This window comes from Lampetra fluviatilis, chromosome 5, assembly GCF_964198595.1.
Source record: "Lampetra fluviatilis chromosome 5, kcLamFluv1.1, whole genome shotgun sequence".
Taxonomy (NCBI): Eukaryota; Metazoa; Chordata; class Hyperoartia; order Petromyzontiformes; family Petromyzontidae; genus Lampetra; species Lampetra fluviatilis.
Window position 1 is genome coordinate 4,344,014 of NC_136279.1, and position 22,270 is coordinate 4,366,283.

Genomic DNA, 22,270 nt, shown 5'->3' on the forward strand with positions numbered 1-22,270 from the left:
GTGGTCCGCCGCCATGAGTGTCACGTGTTTCGCCATTCTGCTCGCGCTGCTGTTGCCACGTGGGGGAGACGCGCTCTTCAGGTACGAGCCGCACGGACGGGGTGTGCCCGAGCGGGAGCGCCTGTTTCAAAGGTCGGGGACGACGCGCAGACGCCACGGCCGGAACCCACGTAGGGGAGCGACCTCGTGAAAGTGCAGTGAACCGGGAGAGGATCTATCTTGGGGAAGGACTGAATCGTATCTCGCTCATTTTACAGGATTGCTAGACGCACTTTTGTTTGTTTTTAGAGCAAACGTTGGGGGAGCGTCTTGTAATCCGCTGTGCGTGTGCCCAGATTTGTTAAAGCGTTATCGGCAACGGGGAAACGAGTAATGCGAGTGCGACTTTATAACCTGAAGATGTACGATACGCAGTGTATGAAGTGGATCTCTGCGCTAATTACGCAACTGACAAAAAACCGGGTTCGCAATGTTCCCTGAAGACTTGGAGACTTCCCCCTCCCCCATTTCCCCCCTTGTGTCAAGTTTTAAATGTGGTCTCGCATACTGACGCCTACCTACTATAAGACGCACCCCCCCCACACACACGGGCTTGAATGTTGGTCTTTATAATCTGGAGGATGCGCGTTGCATCCCGATGTTGATGACATTGTCGCAATTTCGAGGTTTGCGCGCACTTTTCAATAATCGATGATCGTCTGTGGACTCTATTTTTATTGTCTCCTGGTATTGTTTGTTCCGACTCGTTTTGTACAACTCCTAACGGGGTACCGTCTACACATCGCTGACCTAAATGCAATGTTCCAATCTAAATCGGTTTTGATTTGCAAGGCTTTTAAATCTACGTACTTAATTGTTTTTTTCCATCGGCGTGATTTAAGAGCACGAATCGTGAGCGGAATTAATTTTTAACGTAATAAATAACATTTTTAATAACCCACCGAAAATAATCACGCCATACTCTGGAAAGGTGGCACAACGGTTGGCGCACTACGCTAAGAATCCGGCCGTACGAGTTTGACTCCCGTTAATAGCGAATTATATTTGAACCAGTCAAATTTATACTCTCTCGCCGCCACCTTCCCCCCCCCCCCCCAACCCACACCGATGACGAGCGTGGTGAAGTATGGTCAAACAACTTCCCCATGACCGACCCGGTAATGGAGAGGTCATCGTTCGGCAGTGAATTAACGAAGGGACCCGTGCACATGGAGTCGAACCGACACTTGGGAATCTGTTTCATTTTAAATTAAACCAATTCTTGAAAGTAATGTAGCCTACTCCGGACCAGGGCAAATATTTACACGGCTGGCTTTTCATTTCTCAAATGAATTGGGGGGGGGGGGGGGGGGGATACCATGAAATAAGGCTGGCACTATTTTTATTATTTCACGGCACAGGAGTAATTGCGTCTGTGCAAGACTGTAAACATAATTGGTCGCCGTTCTAAACGGGGAGCATCGCGGAAAGCGGTAATTTGCCTTCACCCAAGGAGCGTTTCTCCGAGAGGTTCTCGCCCCTTGTGGATGCGAGTCGCGTGCCTCCCTCCAGTCGACCAGCGACTCGGGAGGCTCTCGAGTGCAAGGGGTCGTGGAAACCTGCGGCTCCGAAGTCTGATGTGGCTCCTTACGACGGGCTTGCTTCGGGACGTCATCAATGCTGGTCTTCGAATGCATTGCAGCTCTTGCAATATAGAGGTGTTTTATTTTTTATTTGTACCGAATTAGAAAAAGAATGGCTCCTCGTTCTATTTAAGTTTGCCGACCCCCCCCCCCACCCCTTATCTCGGGTGAAGTTAATCCCAGCTTTGGTAGGGTAACCCGTCGACTTGTAACTGCGCTGACCGGATCGCGGTGGCGTGGCCCAGCGGTTGGTGGTGCGTCCGCCGCTTGTTCGCGCGAAGGTTGGAGTCCGATGGGCCACCCTGGTTATTACTGCGGGTGTTTTTTTCCGTAACCAGACTGCTTAACAGTGGACGGTTTTTTAAAGTGCCATACTAACGTCGTTTAGAAGCGATAGAGCCGCAGTTGTTGCCGGCGTAGTTAACCAAATTTTGCCATTATTAAAAAAAGTCCCGCAACAAATTGGTCTCCTAATGTTGGGATTACACGGCAACATCGCCGTGAAACGTAGCAGCGTCGCCCTCCTCCTCCATAATGGCCCTTCGCTATGAGAACGACACTAATACCGAACCTCGCAAAGTATTGTTATTGTCATGAGCCTGCCACGTCCGCTCGCCGCCCTCGTGTCCCCCGTACCCGCCAGGATCCCGCTGACTCGCGTGCGGCCGCTCCGTCGCCTCCTCGCCGAGGTGCAGAGCCTGGAGTGGATCTCCGACCTCGCAGGGCGTGGCACGTGGAATGGCACCTACGTGGAGTCTCTCAAGAACTACTTCGATGTAGGTTGTTGGGTTACAGGTTTTCTTTTTAAATCCTTTATATTAAGTTCGCTTGCTTGCTTAGGACCGTGCAACTTTTTCGGTCGTTTTTTAACCCACTTCCCGTGATCCAATCGAGCTGACATTTTGCACACAGACTCGTTGTGCGTGACAATTGATTTTCGTGAAAAATTTTTTCCAAAATTTTACACTTTTTAGGAGAATTTTTTTTTATATTTAATTACCACTTGCTTAATGGTGGCAGGCAATCATCTGACCCATAGGTGGCAGCCATCTCAAGCCAGAGGACGAGAGGACTCTAGCCGCCACGCATATAAAGGATTTATAGTGAAAAACTTTGTTTTTACAGGTTATTTTTTTCTTTTTTCTATGGATTTGGGAAGCGGTAGTGCAGCGGTTGGAATACGCTGCGCTACAAAGCCGGCGACCCGAGTTCGATTGCCGCTCACGGCCAACATCGGTAATGAATATCTGAACTGGTCCCGGGCCTTCTCGAGGTCGAATCTTTGCTCAAATGAGTGCCTGTTGCGATGTGTGAACATCGGCACTGGGAAGGCAAAAGGCGGCCCGGCATGGTGCTGGCCACCCATCCCCTCGTGTACATTTGCTGGCCTTCATAGATTAAGGCTATACGGGGGAGATCTTTGTGTTTTTTTCGTTTTGACCACGTCGTGCTGGTCTCAATGTGCCTTTCATAAGGACACCCCCCCCCCCCCCCTGCAGTCATTAAGGATGGATACCAATCGATGTGCGTGTGGTGGGTAATAATGAAACGTAAATTTGAAATGTACTTCCAATACAACTCTTGATCCGATCAACAGTGGTTTGTTGTTAAATAATTTGCCGAGCCATTTGTTCTGCCTTTTACATTCTCAATTCAATTGAGCGTTTCGCTGTTGCCTACTGCCAACTGCGATACATTACCTGATGACAAATTGGATCGTGTGGCTTTGTTATTTATTATGCAATGGGGGTTGTGGCTGCTTGCAAACTGCACTCATCCTGTGTCAATTCTAATTTCCGGCCTATGTAGAAAATAATATCCAAGTGAAATGGTCATGCTTCGCCTTGGTCTAGCCACTGTTGGATGTAAGGTCCCGCGTCATGCCATAGTCATTCAGTCTTGTGTTTTTTGCCTGCCAGATAGGATTGGGTTTCCCTCCGCATTTTAGAATCGACATGCGTTTCGAGTATTTGAGCTGCTATACATTTCCACATAATCGGGCCTCTTAAGCTTTACCTGGTAAAATAGTGATTTTTTTTTAATCACTCGCCTCTCCCAAGGGCAAGGCTGTAGCCTCTGGGGCCATCTGCAGGAAAACATAAAAATGTTGAGGCTGGGATTTTTTTAAACGTCCCTGTTGGGATTGTGGGATTACGCAGCAAACCAGGCAGCAATGGCTGCATCATGCAATTTGATTAATCAACATTTACCAAACATGGTGAATTGCTGGTAAATGACGTGCCGTGGTGGTGGGGGGGGGCACATGTGAGCCTCCCGGGGCAGACGTCCCGTATTTCAAAAGTGCATACAGCAGGGAAATGCATAGTGGAATGCAGCCAGTGATGTAATCGTGACTTCATACGCAGACGGAGTGAAAGACAATTCTTGCTCCAAAAGCACAGCGGCTGCATTTATCGGGATTTAATCTCCGCGATGGCCATCTCTGTTGATCTCTCTGTTGAGCAAAAAGCGGCTTCAATCCTGGGGTCTCTGTCGGCACACAAAGCCAGACGTAAATGCTGGCACGGAAATAATGAAACTTTTTTTATTATATTTACAGTCAAAAGTTTGTAATCCACGCGTGCAGTTTTACGGCTCTGGTGTGGCTATATCCTGGCCGAATTGGATAAACACAAAGGCGTTTTGATGAAGCGGAGTTTTGTTTTGCAACTAGGAACAATGGAAGCTGTAATCGCGTCCAAAAGCGTTATGGAGGGGGGGGGGGGCGCTGAACGGCTCTGAACTGCGCACGTTGGTTTGGGTCTAATTCGAGCGAGTCGCTCAAGTATAGAGCGTTGTGGTTGAGCAATGTGAAGCGATTAATTTACGAGGTTGTTGTAGCTGTTTTCTATTTTAAGAAAAGCAGAGTTCCTCCTGTGCTCCCCCGTGTATTCATGGAGATGGGAGTTTGTGTTGTTCATTTCTAACCGTTTGATACAAAGTGGTTGCCACTGTCGATACACTCGTACTCGTCTGCAATACGGCGCATTGTCTGTTTCCGCACAAGATCGTGATTGTCGTCGGTTATTGTTTTGGAGAAATACAAATCTAGAATTTTTTTCAATGCATTAAACATTCCAGTTTAACGTTGTCTTACACGACTGCCATAAATTAAATTACTGCTTTGTGTAGAATCGCTTTTCAGAGGTTGTGACGGTGATTATGTGGCGCTATCAATTTTGTTTAATGTCACTGAATACGTGCGTGCGGTTTTGGAAAAAAAAAACCGCGTTTGTAAAGTTCACGATCAGAATTGTGGCAGTCGAGGTTGTTTAGTGAGAAGCGACTCGTGGTGCCTGCTGGAGTTTCCCAACGGTCGTTTTACCGAGCCACGAGACCACAATGCGCCCTTTGCTCTCCAAAATCATCCTACTGACTGAGGGCCAGGAGGTGTGGTGGGTTGCAGTGAGGGGGGGGGGGGCGCGCAACGATTGTTCATGTTCATCGTGCGACATCGTGGATGGGCACCTGTCGAGTCTTATCGTCACACCTCGTGCGTGTGAGGCCCGACGTCGCAAGTTCGGCTCTGGTTCTACGGTGCAAAAGCAACCTTGGTGGTTGGCATGGACTCTCGGAGTGGGGATCCGCTTGTGCGGTCAGTGGAGGAGGAACGGAGAAGAGACGGTGAGAGAGCAAAGGAAATGGGGGAAACCCTTGCGGGTGGGTGTCTGCCCGTAGGCTCAGTACTACGGCACGGTTTGGATTGGGACTCCGCCGCAACCGTTCGGCGTGGTGTTCGACACCGGCTCGTCCAACACGTGGGTCCCCTCGGCGCGATGCCCGTCCACCAACCACGCCTGCTGTGAGTTACCCCCCCCTCCACCCCACGGCCGCCTACTCCCTAACTCCACCACCACCACGGCGGGATGACTCGTTCGCTTGCACCTCCCAATTGGTCGCTTCATTTGTGCGTTTGCTTCTGGTGTCGTTAATGCTTTTGATAATTGTTGTGTTCGTTCGGGCCTTGCAGTTCCCCAGACGTGTGGTTATGCCATTGTTAGATGCACGGAGGGAGGTGGGGTTTTGCCTTAAAGGGGCTTTTAACAATTGAGAGGATTTGAGAATGCAAATTGTTGTCGATTCGGGGATGAAGTTACTTTAATAAAAGGCTTGCGTGCCTAAAAGAGTTTCCAGATGGATAACAGAGTTCATACCGAATTGGATTCATGGGTCAAGGTTTTTTCCATTCCCGGATAAAAGGATTTGCAGGTTATCGGGTTGATGGACAATACAAATTAAGAGTTCGTGGGTAGCATTAATCGTGAAGAACAAATTCTCACGGAGTTTCTTGGTTGAGCAGATTAACTAAATTATTTTCATAGAATTATGGATGAGGCATTTAACTGCAGATAAACGCATGCATAACTCCTGGCTGTCATGATTTTGAACCTGCTGTATTTCGAGCCACACATGTATATTTTGAGTGCACAAGAACCTGATTGGTCGCCAGGCTCTTACGGGCAGGGCTATCATTGTGACATGGGACCGGTTGTAAAATGTCCCTCTCCTAGGTGATTGGCCGTTGGTCAGTGCAGAATAGAGCCACTATTTTTGCCGAGTGAAAGTGTGCCAACTTTTTTTAAAGGTATAATGTCCAGAAATTCCACAAGTTTCTGGGAAGATTTAAGTAGTGAGCACAGTACTTCAATCGGGCCATGGTATGTAAAACTATGCTAATGGTGCGGTCGCAAAAGCCGCAAATATAAAATGCCAACCCCCCCCCCCCCCCCCCCGGGATCTCCTCCATCAATTGTGAAGATGAGGACCACTTTGTGGCACATTCATTTTGGTGGTTGTCCCACGACCATGACAATTCCCCCATCGGCAACAGCACCACACAATTGGGCACCATCACCACGGCCGTCGGTACAATCGCCAGCACCAAAACCAGCAACACCATTGCAAGGCACATGTGCCACCAACAACAACCGTCATTCGCCACGAAGTAGTGGTGACGTCACCACTATCCTTGTACCAGGCTATGTGCACGTTTAGGCCACGTGAAGTGTCGAACGCCTGCTGGTAGGAGGTCACGAGGCAGACCCAGGTGCCCACGGGTCGACTGACCGAGATGACTGGCTGATGCACCACCTGTGCCAACTTTTGCTGAGTTTTCGCTGCCCGGCACGCACCGCTCATTGCGAGCGTCGCTCCTCTGCCCTCTTGTTGTTCGAGGGCGACTGTCTCCGACTGCCCGGTAGCGTCCTTCACGAGCCTCCTCCACAGAGGCCGATCTTGTCACCGCTGGGTACCAGTCCATCGGCCAATCCACTTGTACTCTTTGGTTCTTTCGGTAAAGTCACGTAGCTATACCTATGTGCCTTTACCAAAATAACCAAAGAGTGTGGATTCCTGAAGTCACGAAAGCTTCAAATCAAGTCCTCATATTCTTCACTTGCTCTCTACCCGTTGCCTTTCCGTCCACCGCTGCTCCGATTTCTCCCCCCCCCCTCCAAGTGAACCACAGGCGGTACGACGCCTCTCGCTCGAGTAGCTACGCGCCGAACGGCACCCTCTTCCATCTGCAGTACGGCACGGGCAGTCTCAGCGGCTTCCTCAGCAGCGATACCATCACGGTAAACGCGCGCGCGCGAATTGTGCCCGGGGCCTCCCCTAGGTCGACTCGGCCTCAACTTAGTACTTGTGTGTGAGATGGCGTGAACATCGCTACCTTGGGGAGACGAAGGCGGCCGGGCGTCATGCTGGTCGCCTGCTCCCGTGTGGTGTGCTGGCCTTAATAGATAGATGCTCGCTAACAGCACTTGCCCCAACACTCTTGTAAGGCTATACGGGGGATATTTGCCCTTGTAGTATTGGGTGGCGAGTTTCACTGGGTGGCTCTTGAGTGAATGCATGTCTGTGCGTGTTTTTTTGTGTTCGGGCTTTTGGTGTGGTGGGTGCATGTCTGCGCATTCGCGAACTTTTGGTGTGCAAGTGACCGCGTATGCACCCAGCACTTTTTTTCTGGTTCTAAACATCAACGTGATTTTATGTTTGTGCCAAATTTTAATTTGTTTCACCCACCCCCCTTATTTTTTTTAAAACTCAATGTGCATGCAGCATTTGAATACAACCGCGTCTCGTGACCGTTCAAAACAGTGGGAGATGTGGGAATCTTTGGCAGTTGAGGTATATTTAGTTATTTTACAGAGGGGGGGGGGGGGGGGTGAATGGGGTAACGGCAATAAACAGAGGTGGCGTTCCCCGTGGACTTGGACTAGGAGCAGGGAGACCACAGCATGGATGGCTTGGAAACGGAAGTCCCAGATTGTCAGTGTGGGGGGCAGGCGCAGCAGTGGAGAAGCAACCGGCCACCACGTGTGAGAATATTTGTATCTGTACTTAATTTCTAACAGTGAATAAACGTCCCAGCCAGGCAGTGCCATTTTGTTCTAGTTCGACTGACAATTGGAAAGTTGTGTGCTTGCAAGTGTGTGTGTGTGAGAGAACATTGACACTTCCTCCTTAAAGGTTTAAGCGTGACCAAAAGAGAAATGTGATTTTTTTTCCTTTGCACATTCCAATGGTCGTGGATGTTCTGGCTCCAAATGAGACCGCGACTGTTGGCTAGTCTCTCGCGGCCAATAACAATAGAAGCTCGGCCACGTGTTTTGTAGACTCGTTAGCGGAGATGAAGTGCGCACTGGAGGAGGTGGCCTTGCTGGCTGCTTGCTGACGAATGACTACAGCAAGAACGCTGAACCAGCACTGCTGAGGCCCTAGGTTTTGAGTCGAGTTTCGGGCCACCAGTAATTAAACCCGGCAGGCTTCTGTGTAGCGAGTTGATGGGGGGTCATCTCTGTCGCCACTCTCTGCATGGGACGTCTCGCAATTCGCGTCCCTTGGTTTGGTTATTTTCTATTTTGGTTCGACTGATCTGTAATGAAAAATTATTTGCAGGGCAGATGAAAGGTGTGCCCCGCACCTCCGTCTACCTCTCCCCCCACCCCCAAGCCACGCATGATTTAAACCAGATTGCCGTGTTTTAACCGCGGTAATGACTATCGCCACTGATTGCACGGACCGTACACACTACGATCGCTGCGTACGATGCACTTGTTTTGCAAGCTAGGACATGAGGGACAGCCGCAGTTTCAAATTATTAGGAAGCCATGTGCACTATCTACATTGAAAATCTAATTTCTTTAGCTACTTGTTGTGTTTTTGTTTTTACCGCTCCCCCCCCCCCCGTACCTCCCCGATTTATCACTGTTAGCTACGTATGGTACGAAAGAAGTTCAACATGCATGAGGTGGTCTTTTTTTAAAAAGTGGTTCTGGTGAGGTCGCCCTCTGAGATCGGTTCAGTTTCATGTATGAGGTATAGCCCTGTGAGCCATTCATCTCTTGAATCGGGTGCAACCGCAACAAACAAAAACATGAACAAGACATATCTTAAAGGGACTACGCAACAGAAATTCGGGCTAAAACGGCAAATTCTTCCAGAAAAAGCACCGCATATCAACGTTAAACGAGTCTGCTTGACACACAGTGGTGCACTGCTCGCTTGCAAGTGTTTGAACTGAAAATGCATGCGTTCTCATGACGTGATGCCCAGGGCACAATTGGAATGTTTGGCGAAATGAAAAGCACAAAGCACGGAACTATGGCATTTTGTTGGCTTTGAGCTTTTGCTGGTTTGCCAAATTATATTTTGAAAGCTCATCGACTGGCAACCATGCCTGCGAATCGTCAACGGGGGGCACATTTGGTTTTCCTTGGTAATTTTCTGATTTTGCTGGTCGACTGCAGTGTGCGTCGCAGCGAGAGGCATACACTGGATGTTGGGGCTGCCGGGTGGGCAAGCGTTTTCCACGTCACTGACGAGACGGCCCTGGCTAAAACCGAATCCCCGATTACCCGCAATGGCCGAATCTCGCTGCTCGACGAAGGTTTCGCCACGCCTCTTGCCACGTCCCTCGTGGCCCTGTCGCGCCTCCCACGCCATCTCGCTTCGACGCACGGAGCTCCTCTCGCACGATGATCGCCCTCGCTTGGCGTGTCTCCAATAGGCGGGGTGAAGGGGGGTACTACTTTAAATCTCCCATTTGCGGGGGGGGGGGGGCACCAATAACACATTCCTACGGAGGGAGCTGGTAGGAACGTTGGGTTGCTCGGTCAATGGCCAGGGTCAACGGCGGCGTGGTGTATTCCGCAAATATGCCCGACTGAGGGTGGGCACAAGCCGGCGTGAGTAGGTTAAACGTGGAGTTTTATAAGGGCACCACGGGGTGACCAGCCCCTCCCCACCCCCCACTCAGCCTCTCCCTGCACGACGGACACAATAATCCCCTGTGGGCTGGTGGAACCAGTGGGTTCCTACCAGTAATATAATTGTTGCATACTTTATACACGCCCTCGAAATGGTGCTATAGAAATGGAGACTTGATTGATCGGTTGTGGTTAAACGCGTTTGGATGGTCGCGCAATCCCTCGTGTGGCGGCGCTGGTGCACGCAATCGCTGGAGAAAGGGGGTTGGTGGATCACCACTGGGATTGCGTGTTTTGTGTGTATGCAGTGAATTGGTGTCCTGTCCGAGACGGTAGAGAAATGTTGCCGATGACCGCAATGGGTGCGCAAAATTGCCACGTAAAAAAGCAGAGGGGGTGGGTATGTGGTGTGGCAGTTGAGTTTTTAATAATTGCAGTACAGCAAGGTGGGTTGATTTTTTTTCCCCAAGAACAAATCGCCTAGGATGCACCTGATCTCACCAGATGGGCAACGCTTTTATCTTTGCACGTTCTTGGAATGTTTTGTTTGTAGTCTGCTAAGCCAGGAAAGCATCCAGAGTCTCACGACTCTTCGGCATGAGGGGCCTGCTAACTTCTTGTGCGTTTTCAGTTGATTTGGTTCGATGATGATCTCGTTTAACCGGTTGCCCGGCGATTTTTACACTGCTGATCCGTCGTTCTGCGTGAGTACAGCCGTAGCAAACAGACGAAAAACATCAATATTATAATAACAACCTTGCTCGAACGAATCTCGAAGCCTCTTCGATCTTGAGCGATTACACCCTCCAATAGCGCAGTTGTTTTGGGGCACTAACCTTGGGCGAGAGCCTCCAAAGACTCCAGATTCTCGACACGTGACGTACTCCTCCCCCCGCCCCCCACGTTTATCCTGAAGCGCTCATCGTGACCTCAGAATATTGTCACCCCAAATGTCAAGCGACCACGCATTAAGGGTGTTCCCCCACCCACTCTCTTCCTGCGACAGGCCGTGTGTAAACGAGCACCTGGGAGTTGTTTTTCCATGGAATCCGCCTCCTGGGCGGCTGCGGCTGCGGCTGCTGCTGGCTTTTGGCTCTCCGTCAAACGGGTTGCCGCACCGCGCGCTTTCGGGTGCACTTCTGGGGCCGTCTGGAAGGCGCTCTTCCTTCCGATATTAGGATTCCACTGGCGCTGCGTGCTTTAACATCTAGATTGACAACTCGTTTCTTTAGCGTTGCTTTGCGTGGTTTTTAATTTGATCCTGCCTCCGCACCTCCCGATTTAGCACGGTTGGGCTACGTATGGTGCAAAAGAAGTTTATACAAATTAAGACTTGCGGGTCTTCCTGCTGCTCCCACGAGCAATTTGTATAGCCTTCGACTCTGGTCAGCCCTTGAGCAAGTGACCTCAAGTTCCACGTTCGTGATGTTTATAAACATCGATGGAATGAGTTCCATTGACGTTTAGTTTCATTTGCCCGTGGTGCGGGTGATTAATTGGTGTGCTGCTCACGTGGGGGAGTAGTTGGTGGTGCAGTGGTTCGTGTACTGCTCTGAACCCCGGTTACCAGAGTTTAGACGTTCCAGGTCTCGCGGCCATCATCAGTGGCGAGTGATGTCTGAACCGGTTCTCGACCCCCGTTTTTGCATTGTAAACGATTACTTGCCGGACGAGATCCAGAAGCGATCGGAGCGGAAAGTGGTTGAGTTGGCACACGACTGTAGAGCAATTCGTATCTGTGTAGTGGGGAGCGGTGGTTCAGTGGTTGGCGCACTGCGCTACGAACCCAAAGTTAGATTCCCGCTCGCAACCAAATAACGGTGACGAATGTCTGAATTCGGACTCCCTAACATTGACTCTGCCTTTATAAACATCATCACTTGGAAGGAAGACAAAGGCGGCTGGGCGTCATGTTGGCTCCCCCCCCCCCCCCCCCCCCCCTCGTGTGTCGTGCCGGCCTTCATAGATGCTGCTCGCTCAGCATTTGCCCCAAATCATCTGTTAACGCTACACGGGGGATATTCATCTTTCGTTTGTTTTATGATGTCTTTTCATAACACGAAGACATTCAATTTAACCGACCTGTAACTTTATATGTAGCCAGTTTGTGAACGCGCAAGGTGTCTCTAAGCTAACATCGTCTTGCATTTTGATTTAAAACTTTTGACTGCAGGAATTCATTTTCTTGGTTCTTTCGGTAAAGTCACGTCGATATAAAAATAAAAAATGATAAAATAAAAACTATTTTATATTCTATCTACGCGACTTCATCAAAAGAACCAAGAATAGTATAACGTCTTCTTGCTTTAGGCTTTTATTGGTTGTCTGTGGTTGGGAGGGGGGGAAGAGCTTAATAGCTCATCGGACCCCTCCCGTAAAATCCATATTGTGGAACGTGTCTACTCAAGAGGTTCTCCTTAATCCACGACTGAACGCGTTGTTTTTACGAAGCGAGGCCGATGTCTATTGGTCTCGCTCTATCACCCCCGCCACCACCACCACCGTGTGGACCCCAAGCCTGATGTTGACGATGGTGGCGGTGTCTGTGGGTCGCCATCTGGTGGCCGATTTGAATATCGCCTTGGTTCTTTCGGTAAAGTCACGTACAAGGAAAATAATAAAAATAAAAATAATTATTTATGTTTTAATAATAAAATAATAATAAAAATAATAAAATAATGTTTTATTTTGATTATTTTATTATTTTCCTTCTACGTGACTTTACCGAAAGAACCAGGAGGATGAATCTCTGCAGTCACGAAAGCTTTAAATCGAAGATTTGAATATCGTTCACAGAAATATACCCACCCCCCCTATCCGATACGCCCTCTAAATACCAGGGAGGTGATGCAAAGGTGGAAACGGACTTGCAGCCATGGCCGCAGTGTGTGGGGGGGGGCAATGCCCCCCAAACTACACACGTCTTAATTTATTTTCGGTACTTTACAATTAACATTAGGAATCGCGGGTGCATACTTTTAATGAGGGACAACGCGAACCCCTCCCTGTAGCCCCCTCAAATTGAAACTTCACCTTTTTGCTTGAATTCATTACTCCCGTGGTGTAACTTCTTCAGGCCCCGTGAGGTTTTGTCGAGACCTTCATCCAGCAGTGGCTGGATCGCTGCTAACGACGATCGCTGCCCCCCCCCCCGCTCCGCTCCAGGTGGGCGAGCTGAGCGTGCCGGGCCAGGTGTTTGGCGAGGCCGTCCTGGAACCTGGCCTCACCTTCCTGCTGGCCAAGTTCGACGGCATCGTGGGACTCGGCTACCCCAATCTCGCCGTCACGGGGGCGACGCCGCTCTTCGACTCCATCATGCAGCAGAAGCGTCTCCCTCGCAACGCCTTCTCCTTCTACCTCAACCGGTATCGCGTCTTATCCTCGCCCCCCCCCCCCCCTGCTTATTTTTACTGTTCCAGCCCTCGTCTTTGTTTATATATGTTCGGATGCTTAAAAAAAAAGTTAACACCTTCCGAGATTGTTGCAACAATACGACGAGAAATGTAACCCCTCCGGGTCTCTGGAGACGATTCCAATTTAGTGTGTTCTTTCGCCCTCTTCCCTAATGTTCAAGCTTGCGTAATTGACCACGCGTCGTCGCACTCATTGACATGTTAATTTTTTCTCTAACCCCTCCCTCTCTCCGCCCCCGCCCCCCTCTGTCTATTTAAGGCCTCGCCACAGAGACGATCTCTCTCTTCTATGCCTGTGTTACTCTCTCTATGTATCTTGGTAATATCTGTGCTTATATATCTGTCTCTAGTTTTCTGGTTAGATTTTTGTTGCTATTTCATTTATACCTGATGATGATTGCTCGTGTTGCAATCGAAACGTCGTATGCTATTTAATTTATTTTATCTTTATACGTGACTTTACCGAAATAACCAAAGAGTAATTCCTGCAGTCACGAAAGCTCTAAATTTAAGATCGACGATTCCAATGATTTTTACTGATGGCGAGCAAGTAGAGACTCTTTGACTTTTTGACGCTGTTAACGTACATTTTGTTGGTGTGTTTATCCGTTTTATTTTTCCATTAAGTGTTAAACGAGCATTTAGAACACCCTGTATGTATACATTTTCTCCCAGTGTCATCTTCACTGTTGATGAAAAATAGGAATCGGGTTTACCCCTTTTCTGGCAATTGACCATATTTTTTTTTACGAGGTAAGGCCCACTGAGATGTTATAGCTATTGTTATTCAAAAGCAACCTGGTCACACTAGTCAAACGAGAAGTCGCTTATGTGGACATTTATAACAGCCAAATACTCACCGAATCTTTCTCAAATGTGAAGGGGGGAAAACCGTACCTGAAGAAAGATAAATTAAACCTGATATTAATGGTCAATCTAAACCTATTGCAAGGCATCAAGTCTGCTGTATTGTCCACAATGACCAAATACATATCGTTGGATGTCTGTATATATATTGCACTTTTGTACTGTACGTAGCCAACCATGCCAATCGGAGGTACGGGGAATGGACAAAAACACAACGCATAAGCTGTTCTAAAGAAATTCGTTTTCAATCTAGACTCAAAAATGCATTGCTCCAGTGGCTTCCGAACATCGGAAGGAACGTTCTAGACGGCCTCTAAAAGCACATCTGAAGTGACCCGTCTTTGTTCAACGGTAAACCAAAAGCTGCTGCTGTGTGAGGGTGACCGGCGTTCAAGTGCTGGTTTATGTTCCTTGACGAGATCGTCGTTACCGGTTAAGCCACCTCGGGGTGGTACCGACCGACCCAAGTGAAGTTGACCCTTGTCCGAGCTCGGACTGCAACGGTAACATCCAACGTCTGTCCTGCAGGGACCAGGACTCGCAACCGGGCGGGGAGCTCTTGCTGGGAGGCAGCGATCCTCGCTACTACACCGGCGAGTTCCACTACCTGCCCCTCACCGTAAAGCACTACTGGCAGATCACGATGGACGGGTGAGTCGTATGCGTGCGTAAACATCGCCACCTAGGGAGACAAAGGCGGCTGGGCGTGGCGCTGGCTGCCCCCACCCCCTGGTGTTCCCTTCCGACCGTCAAATGTGTCTCGCTAACAGCACTTGCTCCAACAGTCTAAGGCTACACGGGTAATCTTTGTTTTTGTCTTTGTGCGTGCGGCAAAAGCTGCATTCTGCATTCGAGGCAATCGGGCAAGTGGATATATTTAGGGTGCTGCAAAGACATTTTTGGAAGACGATGTTCATAAAATAGAGATTTATTTGCTAATAATTGTGTGCTTTTTAAAAATATCAAATACATGTCCCCACGAAAGAGCGCGAGGTCGCCACGAGCATAACTTCACACGTGGTGAAACCGATGTGTCCCACGGGCACCGCTTCATCAATTGCATCCGTCGGTCTACCACGTGCTCTGAGTGGGTGGGTTCATCCCCTCGCGCGCTGAGCGGCTTGGCCGTTAACCCGAGCCACATGTGCTACTCGGCCATGTCCACATGAGTAATTACTAAAATTAGTCTTTCACCCATGCCCTTGTTTATCGACTTTTAAAATAATAAGAAAAACATGCTTCCCAATTGCGTTTTGGTGACCCGAGACACGAAGTATCCATTTGGGTGTGGAACGGATAGCTGTGCAAACCCTTCGTGTTGAACGGAAAGCCCCAGGAACCTCCTGAATTTCCTTCAAGAGACTACCTGGTTAGCACGGCAGGGGGCAGCACTTTCACATCCGCTTTGGCCGCAGGCATGACGACAGCAATAAACACATTCCTGCGGAGGGAGCTAGTAGGAACATAATATAGGTTTTTTGGGTCGGATCGCGTTATTTGTATATGTCGTAACCCTCCACCCACCCGACATGCCCGTGTCGCGTGGTGGAGGGTTGCGACACATTTTTAAATAACGCGATCTGACCCAAAAACCTTTATTATGAATAATATTGGTCGCGAAAGCCTACGTGTTCAAGTTGAGCTGGTAGGAACGTTGGGTTGCTCGGTCAATGGCCAGGGTCAACGGCGGCGTGGTGTATTCTGCAAATATGCCCGAATGAGGGCGGGCACAAGCCGGCGTGAGTAGGTTAAACGTTGAGTTTTATAAGGGCACCACGGGGTGACCAGCCCCTCCCCACCCTCTCCACCCAGCCCCACCCCTCCCATTTTTGGATGCACGATGGACGGACACGATAATCCCATGTGGGCTGGTGTAACCAGGAGGTTCCTACCAGTATGACGTTGCCAATGGTATAACGCGCACGATATTTCACGGACGTGACCTTGACCTACGAGCGGGATAGCGAACTGCCATGGAGAAACGATGTCCCCGACAGTGGTGGTCTTGGCCCTTGGTATAGAGAGGGAGGAGGTTGTGAGTCGCGCTGCTGTGGAGAGTTTTGCAACGAGCTGGTGCAGGGCGACCTGGGTGAGGAAAGAGGATGCAATGGACAACCCCAAAGTAGATGCACGGGTGGGGCAAGGCCATCTTTTTTTAAGCTAACCCTGCTGGAGATGTGGAGCCAGGTGGCAGTCGTGTTTATCACATGACTGTCAAACCAATGTCAGAATCGGAGTGTTTTCCAAATTAAATTGCGGTTTTTGTGCGGCAAATGGTGGATTTGAGCACTTCTATTTAAACTCGGTTGAACTACGGGCATTCATTGGCACCCAGGTACCAGCTGGGCTCTCTTAATGTCCCCCACACGCTGGTAATTTGATTGCTCCGTGTGAACCACACTGCAGGCAGCCACGACACCGACCCAAGTTCCCGTTGCGCAATAACATTGTGGGGTTTTCCAGTTAATGTGTCGTATAATCTTCCACCTCGATAAACTTCAATTTAGAGAATTGCCTAATGGCTGAATGTAAATAAACGTCTAAGGCTGCTCGCTGCACAACTCTTCGCAGCAACTATTAAAAGTTGTAACAGTTACATTAAGGTATTGACACTGCAGAGTGGTTGGCGTGCTGCGCTATTAACCAGGCGACCGTGGAGTTCGATACCAGCCACGGCTAGCATCAGTGGCGAGTGATTTAAACCGGTTTGGTGGCCCCGGCCACTCCTTCACCAACCTGCACTGACCAGTGTTTTTAAGAGCCCCCATGACTGACACGGATTATGGAGGCCTTCGCCCAGTGGTGGCTAGCAATGTTTAAAATCCCTGTAATTGGCTGACTGCTATGCTTATTTTTTAATTGTGAAATCTGTTTTGAAATTTTGCGATACGTTATCTTGCATGTTGTACATTTGTCCGTTATTTTATTATGCCTCTGCTATTGCTATTTTTTTTGTCCACTTTACTCAATTCCTTTTGCATGCAGCATTTGTGAGGCTGCTTTTATTAATAGTTTCATCTCTATTCACGTCCACAAAAGTGTACTTTACGTAATCAACCGTGCTAATCGGAGGTGTGGGAGAAGGGCGACCAAACTAAGCACAAACATAGGTTGTAAACTATGTTTTTGAATCTAGATTTACAAGTGCATAGGCTCCCCAGTAGCTTCCTAATCGGAAGGAAAAGCGTTCCAAACGGCCACAGAAGCACGCCTGAGCGCACGACGCAGTGACCATTTTTGTGCGATGGTTGGCCAAAAAACTGCTATGGGGATGTCCGGTGTTTGCATAATGGTGTTATTACTCCTCCTTGATGAGATCGCCAAGGTATTGTGGTTCATTTGTTGGCGAGCACTGGTTTGGCATGGACCCTGGTGCAATAAATGACCCCCCCCCCCCCCTCCCCAATCTAATTCCCTCTCTACGTAGGTCTGAGTTGGGGTGATGCTGGGATGTAGGCCCTGCACCACCAAATGTCCCTTTTTTTTGTTGGCCCCTCCACCCACCCAAGTTCATTCTCCGTGGTGGTGAATCGTAACGGTGACACCCCCCCCAAACCCGATAGAAGCGCTTTTGCAGCCCACCCACCCCTGCATCCTGAGCGGAGCTGCAGCCCGGCATGGTTTGGCGACGCCACTCTGTTGCCTTGTTGCAGTTCCACTATGTTTACTGGTAGGAACCACCTGGTTCCACCAGCCCACAGGGGGTTGTGTCCGTCCGTCGGGAATCCAAAAAGGGCTTGGGGGCTGGCTTGGGGCTGGCTTGGGGCTGGCTTGGGGCTGGCTTGGGGCTGGCTTGGGGCTGGCTTGGGGCTGGCTTGGGGCTGGCTTGGGGCTGGCTTGGGGCTGGCTTGGGGCTGGCTTGGGGCTGGCTTGGTCACCCCGTGGTGCCCTTATAAAACTCAACGTTTAACCTACTCACGCCGGCTTGTGCCTGCCCTCAGTCGGCCATATTTGCGGAATACACCACGCTGCCGTTGACCCTGGCCATTGACCGAGCAACCCAACCTTCCTTCCAGCTCCTTCCGCAGGAATGTTCCATTTTTGTCCAAACCCAGGTCTGTCACAAAAGATGACGCCTCAACGGGGGCTCTTGCCTAAATATAGATTTGTGAACCAAATAGTGGTGACCTTTGTCAACCTAAGCCGACTGTTCTTTAGGTGGGGCGAGGTGGTAATCCCAAGAGCGTGTTGTCCCGTGTATCTCTCCATTCATTGCCATGGTGTTTCCACTATGTTGTAATGGCTATGCACCAAATACTTGCATGCATTGATCGCAAAGCACACGGGGGGGGGGGGGGGGGAGCGGAGTGTCACAATGGTTGGCAAGCACACAGTGTAGCGACACTTTCTACATGTTAACCGGGCTGTGGACCCAGTTATCCGAAGAGTTCCAGCAACTGCTAACATCAGGTGGTTGAAGCTTTGCCGGAATTAATACTGCCCCCCCACCTTCAACATTCTGCACTGACCAGCATGGTGAAGTATGGTCACTAAACGCCCATGACTCGAGTGCATTTGGGAGACCGTTGTCTAAGGGCCATGCATTTTAAGTGCTTGTACATGAATCTCAAAGTGTGGACGCTCACGATGGCCTGCCTTCGAGCTATATTTTCAGACGGAAAATGTAATTTATCAACTAGTTTGACCAAGGACGAGATGCTGTAATTGTCTTCACAAAGGGCACAGTTCTCTGCTTGTGCAAACTCTACCAGCGGCTAATTCACGTCCCGTTGCACTCCAAATAAAAAATGTGAGTGCAAAATCAATACTGTAAATACAGTACTGTAGAGTTTTTTGTTCTCGCCACCAGTGGCTCGAGTTGACGTGACCCTAGCCAAAAACAGACATTGTATTCTTTGCCTTGCACTATGCTGTCTGAAATAAAATTTTACGATTTTAGACCTTGTGTGACTAGTAAAGGTCGAGTTGGCTTTGTGTTTTTTTATCGTTCAGTTGAAGTGTACTTGTGCGAGCTGCATCCCTTTTTTAATGTAAGAAGGGATGGCACGCAGTCGAGACCAATGTGGCATCGTCAGCTAAAGGGGAGAACGTGCCCAAGGAGGGGGGGACGACTTTAACGAACGGGATGGGAGAGATGGAATTGGTTACGTGCGCAGGTGCTTGGGATGTCTCGTGGCTTGAAGAGGCCTTCATTGGTCATGGCTGCTGATGGAGATTACAGTTTGTGGTCTGCTTAATGCCTGGCGATGGAGTTATGGCTTTGGGTTGTATTATCTGGTATGTGTGTACTCCTACAGTGTAAATCGTGTTTTTGTTGCTACAGTTACTAGTGGAATGTGGCGCAGCAGTTGCCCCTCGGTGGGTTGGGAGGAGAAGGTGCCTGAATGTGGTTTTGGCCACGGTACCCTCAACCTCAATCCGTTGCCATGACAACCTTTATTTAATAGGTGCTATCTAACAGCATTTGTCCCAACAGCGTTTTTAAAGGGCCCGTCTTTTGTTGTCTTGTGGTGGAGGATATCCGTGGTGGGCGGACCGTCTCTGTGCGTCGGTGGGTGTCCGGCCATCGTCGACACGGGCACCTCCGTCATCGCGGGGCCTTCTGCCGCGCTGCGGATCCTGCAGGTGGCCCTCGGGGCCACAGCCTTGCCCTGGGGACAGGTGAGTGACTTGAAACAAACACAACTCTCTTTTACCAGGTAAGGCCCACTTTTATATAGCGCTCTTTCAGAAGCGACCTCGCCGCAAATGATAGCTCGACGAAGTGACTCGTCGTGTAAATTTATAGCAGGCGCATACTCGAACCGAAGGAACGGGTGGAAAAAATCTACGTCCACGGGTAGAACATGCAAATTCCTAATACACCGCTACCACCATATTTTGAGGCCCAATAGTGACACGAGCGTAAGCTGGTAGCAACCCCCCCCCCCCTCGATATTGGCCACATTCACTCTTACCCCATAAACAGCACCTTTCCGCTGGCATTATGCACTGTTCTCTAAAGCGTACAGCCGATGTAATACTATAGCTTGTGTGTAATACAACCTAAAATCAAGAAATCGTATTTTTTTATTGAAGGACCTGTTTAGGGGATGTTGCATCGAGTCATCTCGACTCGTGTCTTCATCTTGACCACCACAAACCTTGGTGGCCTCTCAACAAAGGTGTTGTCAAAAATGTGATTAAGCTTTTCAGTCTTTGCGACAAAGGGCACGATGTGTGTGTGTTTGTGATCTTCAGTATTCTATTGACTGCCGGGCGATTCCCACGCTCCCCGACATCGTGCTGACACTGGGAGGGAAGCCGTACCACCTCTCTGGGAAGCAATACGTGATCGTGGTAGGTGGCTCGCTCGATGAATGATCTATGACGCTATGACATGAAACGTTCTTTAGTCTTCAAATCCAATAAAACATTTTTTTACCCATAGTCAGTCATGGGATTATGAATTAATTCCAGCCAGTTTCGGTCCACTCATGGAGTTGCGCCTCTGCCATACTATACTTTGCTGGTCTGGTGAGTTGGTGAAGTTGGAAGGGAAGGGGCCTGTTCTGATCACTATCCACTGATGTTCGCTGTGGCTGGCAATCCTAATGTGTATAGTGCTTGTTAATGAGAACGTAGTTCGCACAGATTCGAACTTGTGCTGGCTCAACTATTGTCATCACTGCAACTCTGAAGCCAATGACTCTCTGCCCCCCTCCCTGCTCTTGCCTGACAGGACAAGACGGTGGAGGGCATACTCTGCCTGCTAGGGTTCATGGTGATGGACGTGCCCAGCTCCGAAGGACCGCTCTGGATCCTAGGCGACGTGTTCATTGGAAAGTTCTACACCGAGTTCGACCGCGATCACGACCGCGTGGGGTTTGCCCATGCGGTGTAGAAAATGAGTGGCCGATTTTAGTTGGGTATCGGTGTTGTGGAGGTGGTGATAGCATGCATCCTGCCCTGAGCTAACCACTCCGTTCCGACTTCTGCGATGTTTAAATATTTTGAGGGCGGTGTTGGCAGTGGCGCAGGAACACAATGAACAAAACTCAAAAAAACGCATTTGTCAACACTGCTTGATTTTTTTTCTTCCCATTTTGTGTCCTATGGTTGACAAAGCTAAACTGATGGATTGGTAGCGATGGTGGAGTCTGAGGAAGGTGATTTGGCGGTGGGTGCGATTCTGCTTGGTGATTTTTGATACTGCAATGAGGATGAAAGTGAGGGGTGGTAGAGTAGACCCCTTGGTAGCAGGTGTGCTAATATCCACAGGGGTGTGCTTGTTGTTACAAGTGCTCCATGTCTCCCTTGTTGAGGATAATGGTTGTGAATTGAGGCTATTGGCTTGTTGCCTTCCATCTTACCTATAACCAAGATGTCCTCGGCATTCAAAGCCTTAATACGCGTGTGTAAATGTGTTTATATATGTTATTTAAAGTAACGTGATTTTGTTTCATCTGCCAGCACATCGTGTAAATTATGCACAGTAAGGTTAATGTCGTGGTTATGTTTTGAATTGTTTTTTGACTGACAATAAAACTTTACTCAATGAAATGACTTAAAGCGTTCGCTACTGCAGGAATTCATTCTTTGGGTCTTTCGGTAAAGTCGTGTATATAAAACAGTCTATACGACTTTACCGAAAGACCCAAAGAATGCGAAAATGAAATGGTTGCAGCATTCGGTTCTTTTGCACGGGATACCATTGGACAAGACTGGATTACATAAGGCCATGGAAAGGGGGTTGGTACCGCACTAGAATGGCGAAGAATGGATGAACACATTCCTGCGGAGGGAGCTGGTAGGAACGTTGGGTTGCTCGATCAATGGCCAGGGTGAACGGCGGCGTGGTGTATTCCGCAAATATGGCCGACTGAGGGCGGGCACAAGCCGGCGTGAGTAGGTTAAACGTTGAGTTTTATAAGGGCATCACGGGGTGACCAGCCCCTCCCTGCACGACGGACGGACACAATCCCCTGTGGGCTGGTGTAACCAGGAGGTTCCTACCAGTACAAAACGGCTGACTGTCGTGCCATTCCCGAGGCCTACAGCAATGGCAGTGACGTAAGGGCGGAGACATTTAAAATACTGGACTGAAGTATGGCAAACGGGTCGGCATTTTAACGTTTGTGAATGCAACGGCCTTATTGACCAAACTTCAATTTACCGAGTCAGCCACCCCATCAAACATGTTTTAAATGACAAGGTA

At 49.3% G+C, this 22,270-nt stretch overlaps 1 protein-coding gene across 1 annotated transcript; it reads left to right on the forward strand.

The window, feature by feature from the left end:
- Position 1: 1 nt before the first annotated feature.
- Positions 2-20,982, forward strand: LOC144932190 (cathepsin D-like). The gene is made up of 9 exons (XM_078856142.1): positions 2-81; positions 2,266-2,398; positions 5,301-5,424; positions 7,080-7,198; positions 12,998-13,197; positions 14,641-14,763; positions 19,590-19,734; positions 20,314-20,412; positions 20,795-20,982. Exons 1-9 carry the CDS (start codon positions 14-16, stop codon positions 20,954-20,956), a joined length of 1,173 nt encoding a protein of 390 aa, XP_078712268.1. The 5' UTR covers positions 2-13; the 3' UTR covers positions 20,957-20,982.
- The last annotated feature ends 1,288 nt before the right edge of the window (positions 20,983-22,270 follow it).

Coding starts and splice junctions, on each gene's coding strand:
- LOC144932190 (XM_078856142.1), top strand. CDS start 14: ATGAGTGTCACGTGTTTCGCCATTCTGCTCGCGCTGCTGTTGCCACGT. Junction 19,735..20,313: donor CAGCCTTGCCCTGGGGACAG/GTGAGTGACTTG, acceptor TGTGATCTTCAG/TATTCTATTGACTGCCGGGC. Junction 20,413..20,794: donor GGAAGCAATACGTGATCGTG/GTAGGTGGCTCG, acceptor CTTGCCTGACAG/GACAAGACGGTGGAGGGCAT.